Consider the following 803-nt stretch of genomic DNA (forward strand, 5'->3'; position numbering starts at 1 on the left):
TCTTCTTTAGGCATCTCCAAGGCAGTGATGGCTCTCCAGAGGACCCAGGCCTTTCTTCTGCTCTTGCTGCTGACCCTGCTGGGGCTAGGGCTGGTACAGCCCTCCTATGGCCAGGATCGCATGTACCAACGATTCCTGAGGCAACACGTGGACCCTGATGAGACAGGAGGCAATGACAGCTACTGCAACTTGATGATGCAAAGACGAAAGATGACTTCACACCAGTGCAAGCGCTTCAACACTTTCATTCATGAAGATCTTTGGAACATCCGTAGTATCTGCAGCACCGCCAACATTCAGTGCAAGAATGGCCGGATGAACTGCCATGAGGGTGTAGTGAGGGTCACAGACTGCAGGGAGACAGGAAGCTCCAGGGCTCCCAACTGCAGATACCGGGCCAAGGCCCCACCACAAGTCAGCCTTTGAGGTTTGACTCCTTTGCTCCAGGCTATTCTCAGAGTAAACCCACGTGTTCCAGATGAAAAGATGCAGGACTGGTTCTTTTAGTAAGGCTGTCTTATCCCCTCCCCCCAACTACTGCCAATCAGTTGGAGGGCTGTACCTCCCACTGACTGCTATTCCTTCTGTCCTTCCTTCATGGCTGCAGACTTCTTGGCCCTAAGGAAAGGGGAAAGACACACACTCTCTGCTCCGCACATCCATAAACTGATCCCTGCTACGACCAGTGACAGGAGTGTTGGATCTAAATAGGGTGAGTTATGGTTAGAAGGGCTGCTGCTGAGGATGCTTAAAGGGAAAGGCCCAGGAATGCTGGAAGAGGAAATTAAGATGGTGGGATTAAG

General features: G+C 51.8%; 1 protein-coding gene across 1 annotated transcript; it reads left to right on the top strand.

Moving 5' to 3' along the window:
- LOC102405757 (ribonuclease 4-like) lies at positions 1-426 on the top strand. Its single transcript, XM_006062102.4, has one exon. The coding sequence runs from the start codon at positions 28-30 to the stop codon at positions 424-426; it is 399 nt and encodes a 132-aa protein (XP_006062164.4). The 5' UTR covers positions 1-27.
- The last annotated feature ends 377 nt before the right edge of the window (positions 427-803 follow it).

Source organism: Bubalus bubalis, chromosome 11 (assembly GCF_019923935.1).
Source record: "Bubalus bubalis isolate 160015118507 breed Murrah chromosome 11, NDDB_SH_1, whole genome shotgun sequence".
NCBI lineage: Eukaryota > Metazoa > Chordata > Mammalia > Artiodactyla > Bovidae > Bubalus > Bubalus bubalis.